The sequence below is a fragment of the Chenopodium quinoa genome, unplaced genomic scaffold (genome assembly GCF_001683475.1).
Source record: "Chenopodium quinoa cultivar QQ74 unplaced genomic scaffold, ASM168347v1, whole genome shotgun sequence".
Lineage (NCBI taxonomy): Eukaryota > Viridiplantae > Streptophyta > Magnoliopsida > Caryophyllales > Amaranthaceae > Chenopodium > Chenopodium quinoa.
This window is the reverse complement of record NW_018742390.1, coordinates 1,226,627-1,252,098: the sequence shown is the minus strand read 5'-3', so window position 1 is coordinate 1,252,098 and position 25,472 is coordinate 1,226,627. Positions and strand designations below refer to the sequence as shown.

The 25,472-nt window shown below is 39.6% G+C and overlaps 1 protein-coding gene across 1 annotated transcript; it reads right to left on the bottom strand.

Annotated features, from left to right (window-relative positions):
- Positions 1–6,862: 6,862 nt before the first annotated feature.
- Positions 6,863–7,342, bottom strand: LOC110699661. The gene has a single exon (XM_021877183.1). The coding sequence runs from the start codon at positions 7,340–7,342 to the stop codon at positions 6,863–6,865; it is 480 nt and encodes a 159-aa protein (XP_021732875.1).
- Positions 7,343–25,472: the final 18,130 nt, after the last annotated feature.

The window sequence follows — 25,472 nt, the reverse complement described above, 5'->3', positions numbered from 1 at the left end:
TATGGATAAGATAGGTCGTTATGCTAACACCCTAACCAAATTAATTATTTATAATACCTAAACCTACACTAAACTAGTTAGTGGCAAGTAAAGGGTCGAACCACTAGGGAAGCACGCTAATTCAACATCAAATATCACTAATGCAAGAGTGAAAAGGGGATTGTTTTGTTGGTTTTGATGAGTAGAACACTAAAACTACAAGTAAGCAAGAAAATGATGATTAAAATCAATAGAAAATGACGCTAGGGATACGGGGGTGTTCAATATGATTAGAAAGAGGAGAATAATGGTGATTATCATGAAACATATGCCAAAGAACACAAGGTTCTACCTAAACAATTCATTCTCATGCAATAGTCTAGGCAAATCAATGAAAGAGGTCTACACTAATAAGGATCATTCTCATGCATCCTATTAGTTACAATCAAATCAAGAGAATAAAGAAGCACAATCCATAAAAACTCCACTTTAATAACTCATTCTCATGCAATCATTAAAATAGAGGTGATCCTAATCTAGTTCAAATACCTTTCATGCATTTAAACTAGAAAACATCAAATAGAGTGCAACAATAATCCCAAGCTAATAAAAATCATGCCTTTCATAAATATATGGCATAAGTTCAATCCAACCATCATCATTCATCCAATATCAAATCATATCTTCCACCCCCTTCCCCTAGCTAAATGTTTAGCCTAGAGAAGGGAGATTAAACATGATTTCAAAACTAGAAATAAACACAAGAAACTCAAAACAAAACATGATTGAAATGTATGAAATCAATAATAACTAGATAAACTAATAAGATTGAAAAAAATAAGTAACAATAAAACAAATAAATAATATTAAAGGAAAGGAGAAGAGATTACTAAAGAAAGGATTAAAGAAAGATGAAAACTTGGATACTTGCTTGATTGATGAAAGATTAAAGCTTGAGCAAAGTTGAATACAATAAAGGAAGCTTGAATAACAATCTATTTTCTCTCTCTAGATTAGGCTAATGTTCTATGGAATTAATACTAAGTGTTTTCTATTACAAAGAGTCCCGTCTATATATATGTGGCTCCCCCCAAAAGAAAGGGACTTGGACAACAAGGCGCAAATAAATCGGAAACCCAGCCGTGCGCGCCCGCACACGACATATGCGCGCCTGCACAGTAGGTGTGTGCGCCCTCTCAGCGTAGTGCGCGGCCGCAACTTTGAGGGTACGGGGAAAATAAGTATGCCCGCACATTAGTCCTGCGCGCCCGCGCATCAGGTGTGTGCGCCCGCACACAAGTCACGCACAAGGTCGCGCAAACTCTCTGGTTAGGCTCTGTTTCTTCAGTCTGGTTGTGCGGGTTCTGACAGGGCTGCGTGCCCGCACAGCCTAAAATGTGCGCCCGCACAGAAGCCGCACAACACCCTGCGCACAACAGTTAGTTTGGCTTCTTGATATCCTCTTTCTTTCGGCACATAATATCTACAAAACCAAAGCATGGAAATAAAAATAAAAACAAAGCGAGAAGACTAAAAGAAGGGAAGATAAGGAGAAAATAAAAAGAGGAAGCAAAACTAAGTAAAAATGGTTAGAAAAAAGGGCCAAACAAGTGAAAATGAGGGGAGAATCCTTAGAGAAAAAGGATAAAAGAGTGGCATAAATGCCACTCATCAAAATCCCCCACACTTGCCTCTTGCTTGTCCTCAAGCAAGGAAAACCGGAACATAAAGACAAACAAAACAAACATAACATGACAAGGTTTTCGCAAAACCAATCAAACCTCAAGGTAATGGAATGCTCAATTTGGACTCATTTGCAAATAAATGCACCAAAGAATACTTATCTTTCTCAATTCAAAGAGGGAAAACACGTTCCAAGATGCTCAAGGTTGAAAAAGACAAACCTAAGCTAAGCGTAGAGAACTAATGATTTCATTCTCCGCCCTAGCCCCAACCAAGACGGTCCGCGTTCTCTCCACTAGCTTCAATTCATCCCCTAGCTAGCTCCTCATGGTTCCTCGAGGGAACCGGAAAAAGAAAACTTTATGTGGAGTCATAAGGTCATCCCGACATCTCAACTATGCATACTCTCTCCATAGGGTTGAAATCTATCTCCCTCCACTGTTCTTTGACCACGCCCTTCTAGAATCCAAGGGTCTTAAGTAGGTTGTAATGTCATGGCTAGGGGTTATGGTTGGGAAACAATTTGAAAATTTTGGTGGAAATTCCTAAGTGAAGCGTAAGAGTGGCCATCTCTCAAGAGCATCCTAAGAATTAAACTTATTTTTCAAACTTACAACCTTTCAAAACAAACCACACCACATTACTTCAATCATTTTCATTTTTTTTGCTTGGTTTTCATGAGTTTCAAGTCCTTTCAACTTTCTTGCCAAGCCTTTTTGCGTACTCTTTTCATGAATAGCCTTTCAAAACCTTATTTGAATCAAATTACATAACTTTCTTGCTCAATTTCAACATTATCAAACTCGAACCTCACAAGCCAATGCTTCACTAACTACAAGGGTTGGTAGAACATATGCCAATAGGTTTGTAATATGGCTAAGTCAAGAAAGGGGAAATAAGGCTCAAATTGGTTAGCAAGAGGGTGAATGTAAAAATGAAAACCAAATTTGTAACAAAACACAAAGAAAACAAAGAAAAATGAGAAGAAATGCCCTCTTCCTCCTCTAGAGTTATATGGTCACAATCTTGGGAGCTTGACGCCAACACAAAGATAAAGACATGCATAGTTAAGGATCCTAAGTGCCGCTCACAAGAATGATGAAGGCTAGAACAAATGACGCTCACACGGGATAAGAAATATAGCAAATACTAACCAAGGGAATCCTATCCACCATAGAGAGCAACACCATCTTACCACTTTCTCGTGAACTAGGGGTTTAAACGTCCTCAAAAGTTCTAAACCGGGCTACCTTAGCTTACAATGTGTCTAACTCAACCTAAAGCATTCTCAAACCGTGCAAACCCTCATCAACTAGGAAGATAAGTTCAAAGACACATCTACGCAAACCAATCCAAAAGAGTGAGCAAATTACACATCAAAAATCATTTCAAATTGTCATAATTATGCTTGTAACACAAAAAGGCGAAAATAAAACAAAAGAAAGAGGAAGAAATAAAAAAGGTTCACATACGAGGCATATAATTCAATTAAATCCCAATCATCATACAAGTGATCGTTCGATAACAACATCAACGGTCCCATGTTCCATAGAACCAAAAGCAAACATCCTCGAACCATTCAACTTCTTCCTAAGCTAAACCTAAGATAAACACCCAAGGAAAAAGAAAATAAAAGAGAGGAAAGGATTCACCAAATGCCGCTTGAAATGAAGACAAGATAAATTATGCAATCTCACCGAGGGGGGCTCGAATTTCCCTTTGACTTCCTTTATCTCCATTTCCAAGCTTCAAAAGTGAGCCAAAATGAAAGAAACGACTGAGATGAAACAAAAATAAAATAAAAAAAAAGTTAAAAATCAAAGAAAGAAACTAAGAATTTAAACAAAATGAAGAAATAGAAATAAAATAAGATAAACTAAAAGAAATTTGGATTAAGGGATTTAGACTATCGGGAGTTTGGACTTTTTCCTCATGGGAGCGCCATCACCTACACTAACACTTGAAAATTAATTAGCTAAAACTTATCAAAATCACCCAGGGACATAATCATCACAATCAAGCAGATAAATCAACATCAAAACATGATAAAGCCAACCGAACCATGAGAGCTCTACCACCTACAATGAAATCCCCCCTACACTAGCATGATGACAAGCCTCCTCCCACACTATAAAAAAAAATCCCTTTGCCTCTTACACACCCCCTACACTAAAACAATGCACCGTCCGCGGTGCGCCAAATTAAAAACGTTGGGAGGGGACAAATGGGAGAAATAAAGAACAAGGGGGGCTAGTGGCCACTAGGGCCGGCTTCGTCATCATCTCCATCATCCTCAGTTTCGTAAGAGAAACTGTCCGGAGGGATGCCGTGTCGGTCCCAACAACCGAAGTAACCCGGAGGCCAACCATAGTGACCTCGGAAGAGGTCTTGTTGCCATTGAGGCAACGGGTCGAAAGGGGCGGGAAGCTAAAGAGGGGAAGGGTGGGTAGGGTCGACATATGGATAGTTGGAGTCACCCCGAAAATCGCTCCCCCCGGGGGCACGATAATCGTACCCGGTTTCTGTCGGGTAGTCTACCCGGGAAACACCGTGGGAGGAGGGCCCTTGCCAATAGGGCCAAGTAGGTTGTGATCCCTGCCACCCAGGGACCGGCCCTTGTTGGGGTGGCCAATAGGGGTAGTTTACCGAGGGGGTGACCTCACCCCTATCCACGGCTGCACCATAAAGAGCTTGGGTTTGCATAAACATACCCTGTTGGTTCTCCATTATGCTCTGCATGCCAAGTTGCATGCTCATCATTTGTTGTTCAAGGGTACTCATGCCTTGATGATGTTGCTATTGCTGATGATGATGTTGATGTTGTTGTTGTTGTTGTTGTTGTTGTTGTTATTGTTGTTGTTGTTGTTGCTGTTGCTGCTGTTGGTGTTGTTGTTGTTGCTGTTGTTGTTGTGGGCCGACTTCCATATTCCTTACGCCACCCAGAGCAGTGGGTACCACACCATTATCTTGCGGAATCTTCCATACATTCCTTGCATTTCGCTCCAGGGATGTACGGCTGGGGTATGGCAAGATACAATGGTGCTCTCAGTCAACTATCCAGGCATGAAAATTGTTGGCATCTGAAGTTCCTTGGAGGAACCCCGACCTTCTCATATGTTGTATGTTGATGAATATATCTTTATCGGCCCCAACTTGAGTGCACGAGGGGAAGAAGCGTTTATAGTTGAGCTTCTTGGCAATCCTTGTAATCATCCCACCGAGGGAAATTTCTCCTGTCTTGTGGCCCGACTTGATTGCCTCGCAGCACAAGAAGAACCAGTACCCCATATTGAGCGGCCCTTTCAATTCCTCCCTAGTGGCAACCCACAAAGTAAATAGCTCCTCATGCGAGAGCTTTCTCAAGTCCTGCTTGCTAAACACCGCAAACCCCAGAATGCGGTGTAGAATACGGAGCACAGGGTGGATAATATGGTTGGGCACCGAATACCTGGTGTTGAACTCTTCAAAGTCGGTAATCGTTTGCCACCATCTAAATGCATCGTACTCAGGGAACAGGCTCAACGAAGGGGCAAGGAGGTCCGCCTCGGGGTTCAAATACAACAATACATTAAGATAACTTGGAGTCATAGTGTGCCGGTTGTTGAACAGTTGGAAGGAAATTTGGAAGTCGTTTCCAAGAGGCTCTTTTTCAAAAGAGGCCAAGAATTCAAAGGTGCTCCTTATAAGTTCGGTATTGATGTTTGATGAATTCACTCATCCCCAAGTTATCAAGGAGCGACCTTATATCATCGTCAATCCCCAAAGATCTCATGGAGCGTTGATCATAGTGTCGAGAGGGATTTAACTTTCGTCCGTGAAGGTCGTTGAAGAATGTAGCATGGACCTTGTTCGAAAATCTCAATTTAGGGGGAACATTAGGTCCTTGAGCTTGAGTTTGTTGGGTACTCGGTTCTTCAACCCTTAACCTGGGCTTCTTTCTGCTCTTTATTTTGCTCATTATGTTCAACCAATACAAACAACCCAACCAAAAGGAGAACTACCTTCGAACTCAACCAACAATTGGAAAACAACAACAACAACCCAAGTCTCAACAATCTACAAAAGGGTTAGTGCTAACAACTAACCACACAAATATAACGCCCAAGACAACAAGAATCAACAACAAAGCAGTCAATCAAAACACATTATGATAGCAAGCAATTCTCATGAAAGTAGTTGCATTATCAACAATACAAACACCAAATTTCTCAACTTAATTTCATGAAAATGGCTTCCAAAACAATAGTATTAACAATAATGTCCCCAAAAGCACTAAATTTCACACTAATAACCAACAAATCCTTCACAAAGAAAACCAAAATCACATGCAATTCACTCAAGCTAATTCATGTTTAATAACTAAAGATTTTGCATAAATAAGGGAAATTAAGTAATAAAATAGCAGAATTTAGAGTTATACCACTTTTTAGAAGCTTGAACACCACTAAGAGCCTCTAAGAACACCACCTTCAATGAAGCTTGCAAACTATGAAAATGGGGGATTTTTGGGTATTTTGGAGAGAGAAAGTGGGTGAATTTGTGAGTAGAGTGAAAGTTTTTGATGGATTTGAAAGAAAATCAATGGAATTTGTGAGAAATGGGTGAAATTTGAAGGTTAGGGTTTGGGTTTGTGAGGAGAGGGACGAGAGCATGAAAATTGTGTTTCGAAAATATGAGAATGAAATCGGGAAGAAGAGGGTTAAAACCCGATTTTCCTGCTCTGTGCGCCCGCACAAAAGTTGCGCACTAGGTCGCGCAAACTCTCTGTCTTGAATCTCAACTTTTGATTAAATCTGTGCGGGTTCTGACAGTGAACGCGCGCCCGCACAGAAACCATACGCGCCCGCACATAGGTCGCACAGCAAGTCGCGCAAAATTTCTGCCTCGAGCTTCAATTTGTGAATAAATCTGTGCGGGTTCTGAAAGTGCATGCGCGCCCACCAAGATCACACTGCGCGCCCGCACAGATGTCGCGCACAGGGTCGCACAGAGTAAATTCAAATAGAAAATCCTTGTTCCTTTATCATCCAAACACCTATTAACAAAAAAGGTGAAAAAATAATCAAATTCAAATTCAAAAAGGAGAAAGTGAAATCGGAATATTCTAAAAAAAAAAGTTTAGAAAGGAGTTAGAAACTCGGGTTGCCTCCCGAGAAGCGCTTCTTTATGAGGTCACTAGCTTGACCATGAGAAAAATTCTTCAAGTGGGAGGTTTGGGATCCAAAGGATCAAGCAATATACATTCGATGATACCAACTTCTTCCTTGAAAAAGTAATGCTTTAAACGATGACCATTAACCATAAACTTGTTACCATCCGCATCTAACTCAAAGGAGCCATAAGGAGTAGTCTTTGAAATCACAAAAGGACCCGACCACTTTGATTTGAGTTTACCCGGAAACAAAGGAAGCCTTGAGTTGAAAAGCAAAACCTTGTCTCCAACTTTAAAGTTCTTGTTTCGAATATGTTGGTCATGCCACTTTTTGGTCTTCTCCTTATATAACCTTGAGCTCTCATAAGCATCATCTCTAAGCTCTTCAAGTTCATTGAGCTTAAGCAATCTCTTCTCACTGGCCAACGATAAATCCATATTGAGCTCTTTGATGGCCCACCAAGCCTTGTATTCTAACTCAATCGGCAAGTGACAAGCCTTTCCATAGACCAACCTATAGGGGGTCATGCCGATTGGAGTCTTTTACGCCGTCCTTAGAGCCCATAGCGTGTCATCAAGTTTGAGAGACCAATCTTTCCTTGTTTTGTTCACCATCCTGTCAAGAAGATTTTTGATTTCACGATTCGAGACCTCCACTTGTCCTTGAGTTTGAGGGTGGTAAGGTAATCCAACCTTGTGATGAACGGCATATCTCTTAAGAAGAGCTTCAAATTGCTTTTTGGCGAAATGGGAGCCTCCATCACTAATTAGCACCCTCGGAACTCCAAACCTAGGAAAGACGATCTTCTTTAGGATCTTAAGCACAACCTTGTGATCATTGGTAGGTGAGGGTATGGCTTCAATCCATTTTGTCACATAATCGACTGCTACTAAGATATATAGATTCCCACAAGAAGAAACGAAAGGCCCCATAAAATCCACCCCCCAAACATCGAAGGGTTCGACTTCTAAAACACTTTGTTGGGGCATTTCGTCCCTCTTGGTAATGCCTCCGCTCCTTTGACATCTATCACATTGCGCAACGAATTGGTGGGCGTCTCTATGCATTGTCGGCCACCACAATAAGGATTGAGAGATTTTTGCCACTGTTTTTGTCAACACCACCATGTCCTCCAGATGGTAGTGAGTGGCAATGCTCAAGAACACCTTGAATTTCATGATCTGGAATGCACTTCCGATAAAGTCTATCTCCACATTGCTTGAATAGGTATGGGTCATTCCAAAAGTATCTTCTCACCTCCTTGAAAAACTTCTTCTTTTGTTGAGAAGAGTACTCCGAGGGAATGACTCCACACGCAAGATAGTTGGCTATATCCGCGTACCAAGGGGTAGAATTTGACACCAAAGCCATGAGAGCTTCGAATCCTATCTCATCATTAATCGGTACATCCTCCTTGTTCTCAAATGGTAGCCTAGACAAATGATCCGCTACATAGTTCTCCTCTCCCTTCTTGTCCCTCATTTCCATGTGAAAGTCTTGGAGAGAGAGAACCCAACGGATCAAGCGAGGCTTTGCTTCTTTTTGGTCATGAGATACCGCACCGCGAAGTGATCCGTGTACACGATAACTTTTGACATATGAGATAGGACCGAAACTTATCGAATGAAAACACTACCGCTAACATCTCTTTCTCCGTTGTTGTGTAATTCCTTTGAGCCTCATCTAGAGTCCGACTTGCGTAATAGATGACACATGATTTTCCTTGTTTCTTTTGACCAAGAACGACACCTACTACAAAGTCACTAGAATCGCACATTAGCTCAAAAGGCAAGCTCCAATCCGGAGCTTGCACAACGGGAGAAGAAATGAGAGCTTCCTTGAGCATACGAAACGCCTCAAGGCAAGCCTCATTGAAGTAAAAAACAACCTCTTTTTTTTAGAAATTCGGTCAAGGGTTTGGTGATTGAAGAAAAATCTTTGATAAACCTCCGGTAAAAACCGACATGCCCAAGAAAAGCCCGTACCCCGTGATGGAAGTAGGAGGGGGCAACTTTTCAATCACCGAAACCTTGCCCGGATCAACCTTAATGCCATTTTTTGAAACCTTATGGCCGAGGACAATGCCCTCCTCGACCATAAAATGGCACTTTTCCCTATTTAAAACCAAACTCGTCTCTCGACACCTTTTCAAAACTTTTTCAAGGTTAAAAAGACAAGTGTCAAAAGACGAGCCACCAACACTAAAATCATCCATGAAAACCTCAATTTCTTTTTCAAGCATCTTAGAGAAAATGGAAGTCATGCGTCTTTGAAAAGTAGAGGGAGCATTGCATAATCCGAATGGCATTCTTCGGTATGCAAATGTCCCATATGGACATGTGAAAGTAGTTTTCTCTTGATCACTTGGGTGGATAGGGATTTGGAAAAATCCGGAATACCCATCCAAGAAACAAAAGAAAGCATGTTTAGGAATCCTTTCAAGCATTTGGTCCATGAAAGGGAGAGGAAAATGATCTTTCTTTGTGTTTTTGTTCAATCTCCTATAATCAATGCACATTCTCCACCCGGTCACCGTCCGGGTGAAGATTTCCTCTCCCTTTTCATCCTTGATTATGGTCATTCCACCCTTCTTTGGAACTACATGAACCGGGCTAACCCATTTTCTATCGGAGATAGCATAGATGATGCCCGCCTCACGTAGTTTCAAAATTTCTTTCTTCACAACCTCTTGAAGGTGGGGGTTCAACCTTCTTTGAGGTTCAATGGAGGTGGAATGATCATCTTCAAGATGAATACGATGCATGCATAAAGAAGGGCTAATAACTTTAATATCATCAATGCTATACCCTATCACATCCCTATATTTCCTTAAAACATCAAGAAGTTTTTCCAAATTAAGACCATCTAGGGTAGCATTGACAATAATAGGGTATTTTCCCTCCTTATCAAGAGAAGCATATTTCAAAGAAGGGGGAAGGGGCTTGAGTTCTACCTTTGGAGGAGGCTTAGAACTCTCCTCCAATTTCTCCTCCTTGGACTCAAGCTCGGTCTCAACTTGTTGTTCAACTTCCTCCTTTGAGGATTCCTCCATTGCCATGACAAATTATTTAGCCTCTTGAGAGTGAAACTCTTCTTTGCATGTAACGACTTCTATCATTGGATCTTGAGGCCTCATCACGACCCTCCCCAAACGATCTAGCTCTTGATTCACAACATTAACTCTATAGCATTTTTCAACCATGGGGGTCTTGAGCAACTTCGAAAATTCAAAGACAATTTTTTCATCGGCCACTTCACAAGTGATGGTGTTGTTCTTGCAATTGATGACCGCCCCCAAAGTTTTAAGAGCTTCACGTCCCAAAATAAAAGGAGTGTTAACATCTTCCTCCATATCCATCACTACAAAGTCACAAGGCACGTAGATGTGTCCCACTTGAATTGGAACATCCTCAAGCTCTCCACAAGGTAATTTCACCGATCGGTCGGCCAAATTGAATTGTCTTCCTTGTAGGGATCATCTCAATATTGAGTTTTTGAGCAATGGATAGAGGGATTAAACTAACACTTGCTCCAAGATCGGCTAAGGCGCCCTTAGCTTCCATGTTTTCAATTTTTACCGGCAAAGTGAAACTTCCCGGGTCTTTTTCCTTCTTGGGCATCTTATGTTGGACAATAGCACTCACTTGATGTGGAAGGGTGATAAGCTCATCATTGAGCTTCCTCTTGTTGGTGAGACTATCTTTGAGGAAGTTGGAATAAGATGGCATTTGTGTCACAACTTCAAGAAAAGGGAGGTTGATATGCAAATTCTTCATGACACTAAGAAATTTTGTGAACTTGTCATTCAACTTCCTCTCCGCAAGCCGACCGAGAAAAGGAACCGATCCATCAATATTCCTAGCCTCACTAGGAATTGAAGTTGTCTTCTCATTGTCAATCTTCTTCTTCTCCGAACCTCCTTCTATCTCATCACCTTTTTCTTTCTCACCTCCCTTGTTTTCATTCACACTCTCCTCTCCTCCCTTCTTTTCCTCACTATCCCCTTCATTTGGTCCTTCATAGGAAGTTCCCGACCTCAATGTGACCGCCTTGCATGTATCGGGTTTTGGATTGTGAGATGGGTTAGGTTGTAGTTGTCCGCATAGAGTGGATGGTGAATTGAAAGGAGTTCTCTCGGCCAATTGAGCTAGTTGTGAATCAACCATCTTGTTGTGAGCTCTTATCTCTTGCATTTGTTGTCCAAAATATTGCATTTGCGCATGCATGGCTTGGAGGAGTTGAGTTTGAGTTAGCTCCGCTTGAGGTTCTTGTTCTTGATGGTTTCTTTGAGTTGCTTGTGTTTGATTGTTGTATTGGTTGTTCCTTGAATAGCTTCCTCTTGGGTTTTGGGGTTGAGATGGAGGTGGATTTTGATATTGAGGATTGGAGTTATAGGAAGGTTGAGCTTGTTGGTTCCATTGTTGAGGTTGAGGTACAAACCCGGGTGGTGGTTGTCTGCAAGCTACTCCACCGCCGCTTCCTCTAAATCCCTCTTGCCTTGTGTTGTATGTCGCTACATGTTCAGGGCTTAAACCTCCACAATAGGATGTATCATGGTTCGTTCCTCCAAAATTTTGACAAGAGAAAGAGTTAACTTGAGAAGAGCTTGCTCCACCACTTGAACTTGCATTCACACTCGTGTTCAATTTGGAAAGCCCTTTTGTTAGTTGATCAATTTGATGTTGTAATTGATCAACTTTCTCCAATTCGTAAATACCACCTCACTTTGGAGAGTAATTCTTTGCTACCTCTTCTATTGTGTCTTCAACTTGATTTTGAGGGATCTTGATTAATTGACCACCCACCCCCGCATCCAAATTGGCTTATGACACGGGCTCCAATCCGTCGTAGAAAAACCGCATGAGCAACCCTTGATTGTACTCATGGTGGGGATATGCTTGCAACAACTCTTTGAATCTCTCCCATGATTCACCAAGACTTTCATCGGCCTCTTGCTAAAATGATGCAATTTTCCTTCTCATTTCGGCGGTCTTCTCTTCGGAGATAAAGCGCAACAAGAAAGCCTTTACAACCTCCCTCCATGTTGTGAGAGAGTTAGGCTTTACTTGCTTTAGCCATTTCTTTGCTCGTCCGATGAGAGATTGCCGGAAAAGGTGCATACGAATGTAGTCTTGAATCACTTCATTGCTTTGCATCATTGCGCACAATTCAAGGAATCGTCCATCCGAGTATATTGTGGATGGATTGAGAAGTTGGTTTCCGTGACGGGTAGCAAAATCCCTCCCGTGAGCTCATAATCCTCCGGATTTACGAACTCACGAAACAAGACATCATTCTCTTGTCCCGCCATTGATTCGCGTGGTGAACTTGAAGAGTAAGTATCACTCTCACTATCAACTATATCACCAAAACCTCTTCCCTCGTCTTGATAAAGCCTACGGACTCGTCTCAAGGTTCGGTTGATTTCGTGGTCAATTTGATGTGAGGGTGCTCCTTGAGACCTCCTAAGAATTCACCAAAGCTAAGCAAACAATTTGTAATGACAAGGATGATAAAACAAAAAAAAAACAAAAAGAAAAGAAAGCAAAATGACTCTAACAAAAGCAATAATATTAGCTAAAACAAGCTGCCTCCCCAGCAACGACGCCAAAATTTGATATGGATAAGATAGGTCGTTATGCTAACACCCTAACCAAATTAATTATTTATAATACCTAAACCTACACTAAACTAGTTAGTGGCAAGTAAAGGGTCGAACCACTAGGGAAGCACGCTAATTCAACATCAAATATCACTAATGCAAGAGTGAAAAGGGGATTGTTTTGTTGGTTTTGATGAGTAGAACACTAAAACTACAAGTAAGCAAGAAAATGATGATTAAAATCAATAGAAAATGACGCTAGGGATACGGGGGTGTTCAATATGATTAGAAAGAGGAGAATAATGGTGATTATCATGAAACATATGCCAAAGAACACAAGGTTCTACCTAAACAATTCATTCTCATGCAATAGTCTAGGAAAATCAATGAAAGAGGTCTACTCTAATAAGGATCATTCTCATGCATCCTATTAGTTACAATCAAATCAAGATAATAAAGAAGCACAATCCATAAAAACTCCACTTTAATAACACATTCTCATGCAATCATTAAAATAGAGGTGATCCTAATCTAGTTCAAATCACTTTCATGCAGTTAAACTAGAAAACATCAAATAGAGTGCAACAATAATCCCAAGCTAATAAAAATCATGTCTTTCATCAATATATGGCATAAGTTCAATCCAACCATCATCATTCATCCAATATCAAATTATATCTTCCACCCCTTCCCCTAGCTAAATGTTTAGCCTAGAGAAGGGAGATTAAACATGATATCAAAACTAGAAATAAACACAAGAAACTCAAAACAAAACATGATAGAAATATATGAAATCAATAATAACTAGATAAACTAATAAGATTGACAAAAATAAGTAACAATAAATTAAATAAATAATATTAAAGAAAAAGAGAAGAGATTACTAAAGAAAGGATTAAATAAAGATGAAAACTTGGATACTTGCTTGATTAATGGAAGATTAAAGCTTGAGTAAAGTTGAATACAAGAAAGGAAGCTTGAATAACAATCTATTTTCTCTCTCTAGATTAGGCTTATGTTCTATGGAATTAGTACTAAGTGTTTTCTATTACAAAGAGTCCCGTCTATATATATGTGGCTCCCCCAAAAGAAAGGGACTTGGACAACAAGGCGCAAATAAATCGGAAACCCAGCCGTTCGCGCCCGCACACGACATATGCGCGCCCGCGTAGTAGGTGTGTGCGCCCTCTCAGCGTAGTGCGCGATCGCAACTTTGAGGGTACGGGGAAAATAAGTGCGCCCACACATTAGTCCTGCGCGCTCGCGCATCAGGTGTGTGCGCCCGCACACAAGTCGCGCACAAGGTCGCGCAAACTCTCTAGTTAGGCTGTGTTTCTTCAGTCTGGTTGTGCGGGTTCTGTTAGGGCTGCGCGCCCGCACAGCCTAACATGTGCGCCCGCACAGATGCCGCACAGCACCCCGCGCATAAAAGTTAGCTTGGCTTCTTCATATCCTCTTTCTTTCAGCACATAATACCTACAAAACCAAAGCATGGAAATCAAAATAAAAACAAAGCGAGAAGACTAAGAGAAGGGAAGATAATGGAGAAAAGAAAAGAGGAATCAAAACTAAGTAAAAATGCTTAGAAAAAAGGGCCAAACAAGTGCAAATGAGGGGAGAATCCTTAGAGAAAAAGGATAAAAGATTGGCTTATAAAAGAGTTAGCTTCTCATGTTAAGGATTTTAGACCTATAGCTTGTTGCACTGTGGTTTATAAGCTTATTTCTAAGGTCATAACTACTAGACTTGCTGCTATCATTAGTGAGGTCATTGATGATGCTCAAGCAGGTTTTATTCCAGGCAAGCTCATTGGAGACAATATCCTTCTTGCAACTGAGTTGATCAAAGGCTATGATTACAAATTTATTTCACCTAGGTGCATGGTTAAGGTGGATATGAAGAAAGCCTATGACTCAGTTGAGTGGGGATTCTTAATTACTGTTATGCAGGAGCTTGGTTTTCCTCAAAGGTTTATTAACTGGATCTGGACCTGTCTTACTTCTGTTTCTTATTCTATTCTTATCAATGGTTTCCCTGCCTGCCTCCCTTTGATGCTAGGAAAGGTTTAAGGCAAGGTGATCCTATGTCTCATTTTCTTTTTGCTATTGGTATGGAATACCTGTCTAGATGCCTTGATGAGCTTAGGTTAACTCTTGATTTTAACTTTCATCCTAGATGTGAAAAGTTAAACCTAACTCATATGATGTTTGCTGATGATCTGTTGATGTTTTCTAGAGCTGATAGTGTTTTTGTCAAGCTTCTCTTCCAAGCTTTTTTTAAAATTTTCTGGTGCTTCAGGTCTTTCTACTAACCTTGATAAAAGTGAACTCTACTTTGGAGGAGTTTCTATTGATGTTCAGATAAAAATTAAAGAGCTTCTTGGTGTTTCTCAAGGTTCTATTCCTTTTAGATATTTTAGGGTCATTCTCTCTTCTAAGAAGCTTACAATTGCTCAGTGTAGGCCGTTGGTGGAGAAAGTGACTGCTAGAATTCAAGGGTGGATGGCTAAACACTTGTCTTATGCTGGGAGGCTCTAGTTGGTTAATAATGTGTTGTTTGGTATTTAGACATATTGGGCTCAAATCTTTATCTTACCAAAGATAATTCTAAAAGAGATTGAAGCTAGATTCAGATGCTTTCTTTGGACTGGCTCCTCTGCTCCTTCTAGGAAATCTTTGGTCGCTTGGAACTATGTCTGTCTTCCTAAAGTCTGTGGTGGCTGGAACTTGCTTTCACTCCTTGAGTGGAATAAGGCAGCTGTCACTAAGTTACTTTGGGATATTTCTCACAAGGCTGATAATCTTTGGGTTAAGTGGGTCCATATTTATTATTTCAAGCATAAAGATTGTTGGACCACTCCTATCCCTGCTAAATGCTCTTGGTTTTTGAAGAAAATTCTAAGTTGTAGAGATATTATGAATGATCAAGGGGGATGGGATGGTTTCATACAGGGCAATAAGATTAAAATCAAGAATCTTTATGCTGCTATTAGGCCTCAAGTCCCTAAGGTTCCTTGGAAGAGGATCATTTGTCATAACTTGGCAACTCCTAAAAGAATGTTTATCTTGTGGCTAGCTTTGTGGGATAGGGTTTTTACTAAGTATAGGTTGCTACAATGACACATCTCTTGTGATCCAAGGTGTTTCTTTTGCTTGAATAGTAATGAAAGTGTTCAACACTTATTCTTTGATTGTGAGTACTCTAGACAGGTTTGGAACAAGGTTCTGAGCATTTTACATGTCTCCAAGCCTGTTCAGCATTTTGATGATGAGATTGAATGGTTGAAGAAAATCTACAGAAGTTCCAGAATGAAAAACAAAGTGATCCAAGTTGCCTTCACTGAAACACTCTATGGTATTTGGATACAGAGGAATGCAGTTTTGTTTACTGGTTGTTGTAAGCCTGCTGATGTTCTAGTCAGGGATATTATCTTTCATTCAGCTTGTAGAATCCCAGCTGGAAGCAAGCACTTGATTGTGTAGTTTTCTGCTCAGTTAGTTTGACAGGGAGCTGCAGTTTTGGTTGCTGTTCTAATAGGTTTTTGCTGCTATCCTGTTCTGGTTTTGCCTAGTTCGGTTGCTGTTGGTTGCAACATGTATGACAGGTAGTTGCTGCTACTGTTTCTGCCTGTTCTGGTCTGAAGTCTGCTGCAGTTGGGTGTTGTGTCTGTTGGTTTGGTTGGCAGCTGGTGTCTTGCTGTTTTCTTTTTGTTGTTTGCTGTTTTAGCTTGTTTTGGTTGCTGGTTTTGGTTGTTTTTGTTTTTTTCAGCTGCTGTTCTGGTTTTTCTTTGCTGTGCTGTTGCTGTTTTTAGGTGTTTTGTCTCGTCCTGGCTCTCAGAAAACTTCCTAGAAGGTGGCTGTGAGCCTGAGTCCATTAGGTGTCCTTGTTTCTCTCAAGCACCCTTCCTAGAAGGTGGTTTGGGTAGATTCTTGGACTATTAGTGTTGGTTTGGCCTTTTTGGTCTGTGGTGTTTGGTGTTGTTACATCTTAGCTTTTTGTAAGTTTGTAACTTTCTATATTTTGGTAATAAAATTCCTTATTTTCCAAAAAAAAAGTATGATGCGTAGGGATGGTATTTCCAGGTTAACTGCGTCAATTCAGAAAACTAAGGAGTATGGAGTTACTCCTATTGTTGTTCACCTCATAATGCGAAGTGTAATTTATTCGGCCAGTCTTTATAAATCTCTTCTTTTTTCTTAATGATGATTGTTATATTTTTATTTGCCGATTCTACAGCTCCATTCATTTGAGGTATGTATGGGGATGAATGATGATGTTTTACTTAATAACGAGTTAAGAGGGTCTCGACTTGAGCTTTGAATTGAGATCCCTGATCACTAATTAGTTCATTTGGACTCCATATCTACAAAATATGTTTCGTTCGAGAAACTTTGCGACTTGTTTAGAATTGATATTCACGTAAGAAGATGCCTCAATCCACTTAGTGAAGTAATCGATGGCTACTAATATGTACTCTACCCTCTTGTTCCTGTTGGAGAGACTTTTCCAATTATGTCAATTCCCCAAGTCGAAAAGGGTCAAGAGGAAGTGAGATTGTATAGTTCGGATGGTGGAAGGTGTTGTAAATTAGCGAACATTTGGCACTCTGGACATTTTTTAACATATTGTATGCAATCATGTTCCATAGTGGACTAATAGTACCCTTGTCGTGAAATTATTTTTGAAAGAATTTTACCATTCATGTGAGGTCCACAAACACCTTTGTGAGTATTTTCCATAAGGCGTATGGCTTCCGGTTGGCCTATACATATTAAAATTTGACCATTAGGTCCTTTTTTTGCATAATTGACCATTTACTAGACCATATTGGGCCGCAAGTGTTCATATGGCTCGTTGGTCTTTCGATGAAGTATTTTCAGGATATGTGCCATGAGTAATATATTGGAGGATATGATAATACCAAGGACTGTCTCTTTCGATGTCATTTATTTCCTATATTGCGTTGCAATACGCTGGTTCTTCTCTTCTATCAACGCATAATGGCATCATATCTAAGTGATCTAGAATGTTGATCATTGAGGCTAATTTTGCTAGCGCATCGGCAAATTGATTGTCATCCCTTGAGAGATATTAAAAATCAATATGTACAAAATTCTCGATGAGTTGCTCTAAGTGTACTTGGTATAATATCATTGTGGAGTTCTTTATTTTCCATTTTTTTAGTATATGATTTATAATCAAACTGGAGTCTCCATATACCTCTAATTTTGGCACACCTATGCTAGCTGCTGCTTCTAATCCAATAATGCACGCTTCACATTCCGTGGCATTATTAGTAACCTCAAAGTCTAGTTTAACAAAGATCGGAGTATGTGCTCCCTTTGGACTTATGAGTAATACTCCTACGCCACATCCTTTTTGATTGGACGCACCGTCGAAGTACACTACCCATTTGTCATCTTGGGTAATGAGAATCTCTTCATCCTGAAGATGAGTAGTTTCTGCATGACTTGTTTGAATTGGATGTTGTGCCAGAAAGTCGGAAATTACTTTTCCTTCCATTGATTTTTCAGGAATATATTTTAACTCAAATTCAACCAACATCACCAACCACTTAGATATCCTTCCTTGTATGGGTGGTTGTTCAAACAAATACTTTATCGAATTTTGTTGAGAAATCACATGAGTAGTGTGTGGTAACATATAACGTCGTAATTTTTTTGTTGCCTACACTAATGCTAGGCTTGTATTTTCCATGGTGCTATACTTTGTTTCATATTGGATGAATTTTTTACTTATGTAATGTATTTCACGCTCGACTTTTTCTACCTCTTGTGCTAACATGGCACCTGTAGCCGTGTTTGTAACTGTAATGTATAGCCTAAGAGGTAGTTTGGGTACTGGTGGTGCTAAAATTGTTGAACATTTGAGATAATCTTTGATTTTCTCAAAGGCCTTTTGGCATTGATCGTCCCATTGATGATTCTCCTCTTTTTTCAATTTTTTATATATTAGCTCACAAGTCATAGCCAATTTATTGATAAATCGACTAATGTATTGTAGTTTGCCAAGGAATCCCCTAATTTCTTTTTTTGTTTGAGGGGGAGGTATGTCAACAATTGCCTTTATTTTAGAGGGATCGATCTCGATGCCGCGTGTGCCTACTACGTATCCGAGTAACTTCCCAAAAGTTACTCCGAAGGCGCATTTTTGTGGATTCAATCGCATTTTTTATTCTTTTATGCGAGCGAAAAATTTGCGTAAAGCTTTTATATGTCCCATTCTATCTTTGGACTTCACGATCATATCATCCACATACACTTCTATTTCTTTATGCATCGTATCATGCAAGAGAGTCATAGCCATTCTTTGGTACATAGCTTCTGCATTTTTTAAATCGAATGGCATGACTGTGTAGCAATACGTACCCTAAGGGGTAATAAAGCATGTGTTTTCTTCGTCTTCTTTTGCCATTAAAATTTGGTTGTAACCTGCGTATCCATCTATAAAGGATAACATCGCATGTTTAGCTGTGTTATCTACCAATATATCAATATGTGGTAGAGGAAAATCGTCTTTAGGGCTAGCTTTATTAAGATCCCTAAAGTCGACACACATGCGAACTTGTCCATCCTTTTTAGGGACTTGGACGATGTTCGCTACCCATTCTGGGTAATTACATACGCGAATAAAACCGGCGTCCAACTGTTTTTGTACTTCTTCTTTTATTTTTAATGCAACATTAGGTTTCATTCGTCAAAGTTTTTGTTAAACTGGTTTAGAGGTAGGGTTCAAGGGAATGGTATGTTCCGCAATTTCCCTATCTATTCCAGGCATGTCCTTGTACGACCAAGCAAACACGTTTTCGAATTCTTTGAGCGTCGATATGAGGGTCGATCGCTCTTCCGGATTTAGAGTTAAGCTAATTTTGACTTCTCTTTTATTTTCGTTAGTTCCTATATTAACTATTTCAGTTTCTTCAACGATAGGGTTCTTTTGTTTTCGTTCATTCATTAGTTCAACCAATTTATTAATGTTATCATCTTCATTAGATTAATTGTTATAGCATTCGAAAGATTCAAGAGAAGGCATATACTCAAAAATAGAGCTCAAATTATTAAAATCAAAAGAGAGTACATCAAGAGAAGCATCCTTTTTGGGATCTTTGTCCTTAGAACTAGAAAATAAAGACTCAGTAATGGCCACAAGGCCTAAATTTTCAGCCTCCTTAGAGTCTATAATAGATTCATCATCCGATTCTTCAAACATCTTCTCTTTGCCTGTGATGACTTTTAGCTTATCGCCTTTGTGATTGGTCCATTTGAAAGACTTCCTCCATCCATGCTCAAAAGTTTCGTTTGAAAGGGTGATCAACGAGGTTGGGTCAAAAGCTTCATCTTGAATGGCATTTTGATTGGTGATTGTAGCGACATGATTTTGCTCTAGTCCAAATAGCAAGTTAAATGCTTGACCATCATAGCACCCTGGAGTTGGGTGTTTTAATTTAACGATACTAAGATCGTTATCCAAGAAGTAGCAATCATAAAATATTTCAAATCCAGTCTTCTTGATACCTTCCAAAACTAAGGGTTCCAGAAAGTCGTAGCATGGGTAATCTTCTCCCTCCCTAATGAATTGCCCATTAAGGGTTTGTTGATAGGATGGGAGTAAGGTGATTATCCCTTCTTATTATTGTCTCTATGTGCTTTGTTTTCACATCGTGAGACTCCAATTCTTCTTTGGTTGGTTTATATCCCAATCCAAAGGAGAAGCATTTCTTTGGGATAGGAAGTAAGAGAAATTTCTTCATTCCTATTCCTAAAGGCATCCAAGGAAAGTAACTACTCTTGAGTAAGATGTTGTTTACTATCCGAGTGGAATATGGATCAATCTTGAATGGTTCTTCAAAGTCTTCTTCCATTTCAATTGTGAAGATTAGCTCCACGGAGAATCCCCACATGTCCTCTTCATCATTATCATGGTTTATTTCTAAGAGTGATTTATCATTTATTGCTATTTTGAGTGGAGAAGCTAGTATAGTCATAGGAAGCCCTTGATAGTTCAACCTAATCATTTGATGAAGTAGTGAGGATGGTATTGCACCAAGTTCATGTATCCAAGGACGTCCAAGTAAAAGGTTGAATGTATGTTTTATGTCCATAACATGGAATTCAACCATTTTTTGAATTGGGCATGTGGTAATTGGTAGCTTAACGGTTTCACACACCGATCTTCTCGAATTGTCATAGGCCCAAATGATTTGTGTTGTTGATTAAAAATCTTCGTCTGGATTTAGGCCTAAATATTTTGCCGTTCGTAATGGGCATACGTTTACCACCGACCCATTGTCTACCAAAGTTAGAGGGATGTTGTATCCCTTGCATCCTACAGTTAAGTAAAATGCATTTTTGTGGGTAGTTTCTTTTGAAGGCAAATCATCATTAGTAAAAATGATTGATTTGTCGAATTTCTCTCTAGTAAGCAAGCTAACGAGATCCTGAGGGGTTGTGTCTGTGCTTACATACAAAGCCGTTAGTGCGTTCATGAGAGAATTCCTATGTTCTTTAGAAGTACTTAGGAGTTCCCAAATACTAACATTCGCCTTGGATTGGCGAATTTGTTTGACCAATGGATCTTCCACCTCAAGTGGAGGTGGTATTGTATTTTGTGTTTGACCTTGAGTTTGATTTTGTGTGGTTGACGATCCATTTGGTGGTGGTGCTTGGTAGACTCGCCCAGAACGAGTTAAATGATCTATCTCGTTTGGGTTAGTTGTAGGACTCACAAACCAACTTTCTTTTAGAGGCTTTGGATGTGGCTCAATTTCAAGGTGTTCCATGAGTTGTGCTTGATGCCATTGTTCATCCAAGGAGAGATTCGATAAATCTTGCGACTTTCCCAAGAAATGATCCCAATCAAGCACTCCATTTGTTTCATCTTGTAAACAAGATGGAGGCGGGACGATGGCATACTTAGAGACATATAAGTCTTGAAAGTCGTCGTCCCATAGTCCACATACTTCATTAGTTGCCCCTATGAGTATTGTGGATAGAGGTTCTCCTATAGGTGTGATATAGTCCAAAGGATTGAACATATCACTTCCGATATGGTCTATATCGATGTGAAACACCCCTAAGGGGGATACGTTATTGTTAGGTTTAGGCGTGGGAATTCTCCTATCGTCTACTAAATCTTGTATTTTGTGCTTTAACACATAGCAACGCTCAGTATCATGTCTAACGCCTCTATGATAAGCATAATAAGAACTACCATTCCATTGAGGAAATCTTCTTTCTGGTAGAGTGGGTGGTCTAACGCCTCTATGATAAGCATAGTTGCCCTGTTTGCGCAAGTAAGCCTTACACATTTAATTTTTCTAACAATTCTTTATAGCTTATAGGAAATGGAGTAAATTTTCTTTCTTTTGTCCATCTTTTTCTAGGATCATCATATCGATTTGTGTTATTGTATTGTGTGGAAGTCGCAAATACGTCAATAAAGGATAATGCATTATCATTCCCCTCTTGTAGTTATTCTTAGGTTGATGATGATGATGAGGTTTGTTTGCTTTTTCTTTAGCAATATCATCTTCAATCCTAGTAGCCACAGATTAGACCTTTTGAAAAGTGTCTAGACATGGTAACGTAGATGTTTGTTTTACTTTTCATGACAGTTTTCAATGAATTTTTGTACTAACTCGAGTTCAAGAGGCCTTTGGGTAAGGTGGGCCGCCTTTTCTTGCCATCTACCATAGAAAGAAAGGAAACCTTCATCGTTGCCTTGCTTAAGCATCTCGAGTTCATGTAAAGTTGACTTGAACTCTACGTTAATCTCATATTGGGTAATGAAAGCCGAAACTACATCTTTCCATGTTGCTTTGAATTTTGGATCTAGTCCATAATACCACTCTATCAAGATTTGGTCTAGGGATAAAAGGAAAGTCAAAGCATAAAGCTTAGGATCAACTCCCTTTAGTGCGATAGTGCCAGTAAAACACATTAAATGATTTTGTGGATTATTGGTCACCTTAAATATTGGCAAGTCCGTAGCTACGAACTTTTCCGGTGAAGCAAGTCCTGGAGGAGGAGCAAACTTTTTTGCGTCAAAGTACTTGTTCCCCATTGTAGAACGAAGAACTAGCTTCTCCAACGACTTTTATTTGATGGATAATTGTTCCATCTTTTCTTGCTAGGCTAAGGCTTCAGAATTTTTCTTTTCTATCTTTTCCATTTTCTTAATTCTTCTCTCCTCGGCCTCTTGAGCCTTTTCCTCTCTCAAACGAAGAATCTCTTGTTGAAGTTCTTCGATTGTTGGCATTGTTGTTGGACTAGGATTAGTTGTCAAAGAAGTGGTTTGAAAGGGGTTGATCTTTGGGTGGTAAACATAGAATGCGAGTGCCCGGGGTCCTCTTTCCCAAGCTTGAAAACCGGCCTTAAAGGAGTACGAAAGGATAAGTAAATCAATACGCTAGTTTAAAAAGGAAAAAAAAAGACGCAAAATTTATTCAAACAGATAACATCGCCCTTAACAATTCTTTAATGAAGATATGGTTCGGACGAGTCAATTAGTTTTTTGAGAAATCAAAATTGACTCATCCAGTGGGCGCGCGCAAGTGACTCAGTTGCGCGCGGCTGTCACGCGCAACGAAATCATTTGCGCTGGGAGAGGTCGCACAACTCATTGAGTTGCGTACGCCACCTGCTCGTAAATTTTTTTTGTAATCCGAGCGTTTTTTGTTTTTTTTGTCATCGTTTTTTTATTCGATTTTTTTTTACTTGATTTTTTTATGTTATCCTTTGAATATGACGCTAAATCACGAAGAGACAACTTCATAATTGGGAACCTAGACCAAACTAAAAAGAGAAAAAAGAAGAATATCCTAAGACGTTGCACATAGTCACATAATCACATAAGTATACCATTAAGTCAAGATTCACGCAATGCCGTTCAAAGATAAAAAAGGCTTGGGTGTCAAAAGGTACCATATCTTAAGAAACGACACACAAATTAATCACTCAACGTGCTGACTCATGACATTGCCTTCCCAACATTTTGTTGGTGATATGGGTGGGATGATTGTTATTAATTTCGGGGTAGAAGCCTAGTGTTGGCGACCCCTAGTCAATGAGCCAATACCCAATGGTTTAAGTGTGCTATGCTTATGCATGATGCAACGTTGCTTGTTTGGTTTTTACTCTTGTGCAAAAGGAAGATATTATGCGTTCAATTCTCGGTCTCTAACTAGAGATTATCCAAGTTAATTCTCGTTACAACCCATAGGCAACCTAGTGTTGGAAACCTTGGACCATAACTACGAATTAATCATGTAACCTCTAAGTCCTCAGTGGAGTCGCCATTGTAAGGAGGGTTATCCCATCGTAAGGGGTACTCTATTTAAATTCCCTTGGCCACTTAAAAGCCTAGGACTTTACACTTGTTAGGGTGTAGTAGGATTTGAATTCCTGGCTGTTTGGGGGACCTTGAATTAGAATTGATTCTATCATTACGCTTTTTTGTAAGAATCAAGTAGGAGTCGCTAATGAGTTTTAGGAAAAGCTCATAAACCTTGTTCATGCCTTCTTTCCATGTGGAGTTCATGGAATAATTAGCATGAGTCATAAGTTTACCCATGCCCAAATTGGTCTATAAACCAGAAATGAGTTCGGGAGCGAGGGTACTAAAATAACGTTCCTTTTAGAGAGGAATCATTATCCTAGCCCTAGTGCGACCTCTACTAGCTCTTCCTTTTTTACAATTTTATCACCAAACAATATATGCAACTCGATACTTAAAACTATTTTAGTTATTTTATTTACAAGCATTAATTCATGTAGGAATTACATCGTAATGTCATTATTCTTATTTAATCAAATTTATGAAAAGAACAAGAAAATAAACAAGATTCGCCTTGGCTTAAGTGATTAACCAACAATTATTTAATTCAATTCTAATCTTTATTTTACGCAAGATACTATGTGGAATTGATTAATTAATTATTTAAAGGTGATCAAACAACACTAATTAATTAATTAAAATCCTTTTAAACAAGAAAATAAATGTGATTTAACTAAGTGCTCGGGAATTTACCATTTCTCTTTGCTAGATCTCAGTTTAGAACACTTATGGACTCCTTCTTGTTGGGGAACCTCCACCGGTAACAAAGTATCAAAAGGGTGAGTGTTTAAGACAAGATGGTCTAGGTTGCACAAGTGCATAAGTATTTCTCCAGAGTTTTAGGTTAATTTCTGTTTGTTTAAGCCTCGGTCTAAGCTCATATTTATAAGGAATGATTATGTTTAGGGTTTCGAGCATTCTGGCGCAGCAGGTGTCGCGCGTAACAGAATGAGTTGCGTGTGGCATCCCAGCGCAAGTGATTGGGTTGCACTGCTAGGGGCAGCGCAACTAATTGTCTTGCGCGCGGCTTTATGGTAAGATTCGGTTTTATATTTTTTGTAATATTTTGAATCTTCCGCAGCGCAACTCTGGGGGTTGCGCTGGGGTCGCGTGCAACCGAATTAGTTGTGCGTGGAAGCCCTGCGCGACTCTTTCAGATGTGCACGACTTTTTCTGCGGCAGCACTAAGATTTAACCTAGGCGCTCCTAAATTCGTCATTATTAGGTTTTAAGCACGGACTTAAGACTAATTATGATCGGGTTTAGTTAATTGGACCTTTGTTGTGGCCTTTTCTTTAATTTGGGCTAGTCTTTTGTGTTTTGTGGCTTAACCAGTTATCCATAAGTATTCTTCACTTCGATCCAACACGAAGATGGTTTTATTTATCGTCATTGCACTTCTTGTCGGGACAGGAGGATAAAAGTAGATGTCTACACCTGCCCTTGAGTGAATGTGTGATATTAAACGTAACTCTATTGCCAATTTTCAAACTTTATGTAACAAGTCCTACAGCAAGTTTAACAACAACTGCAAGGTTGAAAAGCAAACGAGCGACCTCTATTGCATCGTCTAGGAAAGCGGAGAATCTATCAAATCGTATTCTAGTAGATTAAACAAGGAAATGATCAACACCAATGGATATGACGTCCAAACAACCATAAAAGCCTTTAATAAAGGATTTTCAGACCAGTCAGAGCTT

Coding starts and splice junctions, on each gene's coding strand:
- LOC110699661 (XM_021877183.1), bottom strand. CDS start 7,342: ATGACCCCCTATAGGTTGGTCTATGGAAAGGCTTGTCACTTGCCGATT.